The 3510-nt window shown below is 48.3% G+C and overlaps 1 protein-coding gene across 1 annotated transcript in view; it reads left to right on the top strand.

The window, feature by feature from the left end:
* The window catches only part of LIMD1 (LIM domains containing 1), an 83939-nt gene that overhangs the window by 38498 nt on the left and 41931 nt on the right, over positions 1 to 3510 (top strand). Inside the window, exon 2 of the mRNA XM_017521959.2 lies at positions 1937 to 2038. Within this exon, the coding sequence (XP_017377448.1) occupies positions 1937 to 2038 (102 nt within the window). The remainder of the gene's footprint in view (positions 1 to 1936; positions 2039 to 3510) is intronic.

Raw genomic sequence — 3510 nt, 5'->3', positions numbered from 1 at the left:
CAAGCAATTCTCCTGCCTCAGCCTCCCAAGTAGCTGGGACTACAGGTACGCACCACCACGCCCAGCTGATTTTTGTATTTTAGTAGAGATGGGGTTTCACCATGTTGGCCAGGATGGTCTCGACCTCTTGACCTTGTGATCTGCCTGCCTTGGTCTCCCAAAGTGCTGGGATTACAGGCGTGAGCCACCGTGCCCGGCCTGTTGTCCCCATTTTCTAGCCCAACATCGGAGTTTAATTAGTCTGCCCTAGTCACATAGCTAGTAAATCGTGGAGCTGTTCTAGACCAGGTCTCCCAGTAAGCACTTTGTAGTTGAGGCAGATGAACTCGTTAGAACTTTTTGGTTTACAAACCAACCTTTTTAAATTGCTGCTACAGAGAACATCCAGGGCAGATGGAATGAACCTCTATTTCCTAATTAAGAAAGGGACACGCACAGAGCCAGTCATCATTAATCCAAGGTACAGAAGTCACGGGTAGGTGGGAGGCTCAAAGATAGAACTTGCCTCTTTAAATTTGTTTTCTTCGGGCCAGGCGCCGTGGCTCACACCTGTAATCCCAGCACTTTGGGAGGCCGAGGCGGGGGATAACCTGAGGTCAGGAGTTTGAGACCAGCCTGGCCAACATGGTGAAACTTGGTCTCTACTAAAAATAGAAAAGTTACTTTGGCTTAGTGGTGCACACCTGTGTTCCCAGCTACTTGGAAGGGTGAGGCAGGAGAATCACTTGAACCCGGGTGGCAGAGGTTGCAGTGAGCCAAGATTGCACCACTACACTCCAGCCAGGGCGACAGAGTGATACTCCATCTCAAAAAAGTGTTTCTCCTCACCTCCCCTCCCCTCCCTTCCTCTCCCCTCTCATCTTTTCCTCCCTTCCTTCCTCTCTCCCTCCCTTCCTTCCTTCCTCCTATCCATCCTTCCATCCTTCCTTCTTTTCTTTCTTTTTAGAGATGGGTGGTCTCCCTATGTTGCCCAGGCTGGTGTTGAATTCCTGGCCTCAAGCAATCCTCCTGCCTTGGCGTTCCAAAGCACTGGGATTACCGTCATGAGCCACGACACTTGACCGGCTCTTTAAATTTCTGGTTTGTCTGTTTCCTCCAGAGTAAGAGAGCTGTAGAGGTTGAGGAAGGAGTTGTGGAGCAGGCTGAGATGGAAGCCTCAGGACTTGAGTGAACAGGGCAGGAGTGGAGTGTGCTAGGTAGGGGCCCGTCAGCAAAGGCTGAGCTCAGACCCTGTGGGATTTGTTAAGAGGTGAGGGGCTGCAGGTGGAAGGGCAGGGAAGAGCGCTTGCTTACAGTCTGACAAACCTGGGGTTTGGGGTGTGACATACTTTTTGTAAATATTGAGGCTAATAAATCCTAGTTGGTGGTTCCCATTGAAAATTGAAGGAAATAATTTAGTTGGAATTGTCTGGCCAGGCATGGTGGCCCACACCTGTAATCCCAGCACTTTGGGAGTCTGAGGCAGGAGGATCGCTTGAGCCTAGGAGTTTAAGATCAGTCTGGGCAACATACTGAGACCCCCGTCTCAAAAAAAAAAAAAAAAAAAGGACTTGCCCAGCCTGCATGTTTGGCATATTATCGTGATGGTGCAATTTTTCTGAACTGTCTTATAAACCTTCAGAAGCTTTGGGTGAGTGGGGAGAAAGTTGACCAAGGCCAGGTATTCTGAATATTAGCATAGCAGTGTGATGGACAGCATGGGGCAGGGAAGTGGGACCTGAGTCCAGCCTAGTAGTTGTTTTCTGTAGTTGGAAGGACCGATAGAAGAGTGACAGAGGGAAAGGGAGAGAAAAACACTTCAAATAAGCCATCCACTGGATTTGGTGATGGGCTGGCCACGGGGAGGGATGGGATTGTGCTTTGTTCATTGGCTTTTTTATGACTCTGTTTATGCTGGTTCCCTCCTGACTCACTGATGTTTCTCTTGTTCTTGTAGGAGCCTGTGTGAAATGCAGCAAAGGGGTGTTTGGGGCTGGCCAGGCCTGCCAGGCCATGGGGAACCTCTACCATGACACATGCTTCACCTGTGCAGCTTGCAGTAAGTGTGGGTGCGCGTGTCGGGTGTGTAGGGGATGGGTAATAAACATGGGGACCGAGAAAGGGAGGAGAGGGAAGATCATCTTTCTGAAGACAGTTGGTCCATGGCCGTCCTCAGCCCCACAGAAAAGCCAGACAGTGTCTTTTACAGCAGGGTTTCTTACCACCAACAGAGGCCGATCAGGGCACGGTGACTTAACATAATACCAAAGATTGCTTGTGATTCTGGTGATAAATTGAATGAGTTCAGAGTGATCCCTAGTCACATCAGGTTTGTAATATGTGAGAAGAGGTTTCAGAAGATTTGGGAGGAAGTGCTGGGATTCACCATGTCTACCCTATTTGTCAGTTCTCTCCCCCACTGTGGGGACCAGCCAGCAAAAAGAGATTAGTCAGCTACCCCAGTGTGAGGTGGTGGTGATGGGGGGAGTGTCTTTTATTACTCTGTAACCACTTTCCCTACCCAGTCTTTGATTTGGAGACTGCTATATGAGCATAAGGTATGTGAGCACGCCACCCGTGCACAGGTGGTGCCTACCTAGCACACACCTGTGGGCATCTTTGGACTCCAGTACGTGCATCATAATGCAAGCAGCCCATCAGGAATCTGGCAGCTGCTCCCAGTGGAAGATTCTAACACACTGCATGTTTGCCACGTCTGACCAAGTTGTGGATTGTACGTATTTTCTGGTATCTGCCAAAGATTAATTTTGAGTATTTTTGGAAAATGTCCTGCTGATATTCTCAATCCGATACTAAAAGGAATGTTACAGCAGAGTCATAGTGTGTCAGGGATGAAGGGATCTTTCTTCCCATCTGGCCTCATGGTTTGCAAGACTTTAAAGCCCAACGATGCCCTGGCCCCACCCTGATTAGCAGAATCAGATTATTGAGATTCCTAGCTAATCCTGTCTGATTAGGATTTAGCTCTGATTCTGCTAATCAAGGGTAGGGCCAGGGCATCACCCTTGAAATTTCTAGAATGGAGCAAGTGTATTTTTTCACAATTTCTCAGATACTTCCAGGGTATGGTCAGGGCTGACCACCATTGGTTTGGGTCTCCTTGTTTTGGATTCTCCTGGAGAAGGGAAGGGGAGGAACTTGCTCACAGCCAGAGATCCTAATTAGTATAAAGTTAACCAGTAGACATGGTTAACTGGTGGCCTCCTAACCTGCTGAGCCTTGATGGTGCAGGCAGATGCCTTAGTTCTAAACTTCAGGCTTTAGTCCTCACTGCAATTTCCCCTGAAATGCATGCCTGAGAGTTTATGGTCTACACATTGATCAGTGTTCACCCATGTAGGGAAAAACTGGGAAAGACTTTGAGATGGATCAAAAAGCCTAGTGAACGTCCACAGTGGAAATCTAGGTGTGGTCTGTTTATCGAATTCTCTGGGTCTCTTGGCCTTTCCTTGTCTTTGAGGTATGTTGCACTCTGTAAGTTGTAGAATATTGATGGTAACACACATGATT

Source organism: Cebus imitator, unplaced genomic scaffold (assembly GCF_001604975.1).
Source record: "Cebus imitator isolate Cc_AM_T3 unplaced genomic scaffold, Cebus_imitator-1.0 Scaffold0, whole genome shotgun sequence".
Lineage (NCBI taxonomy): Eukaryota > Metazoa > Chordata > Mammalia > Primates > Cebidae > Cebus > Cebus imitator.
Note: the sequence above shows the minus strand (reverse complement) of the source record. Positions and strands in the feature narration are given on the sequence as shown.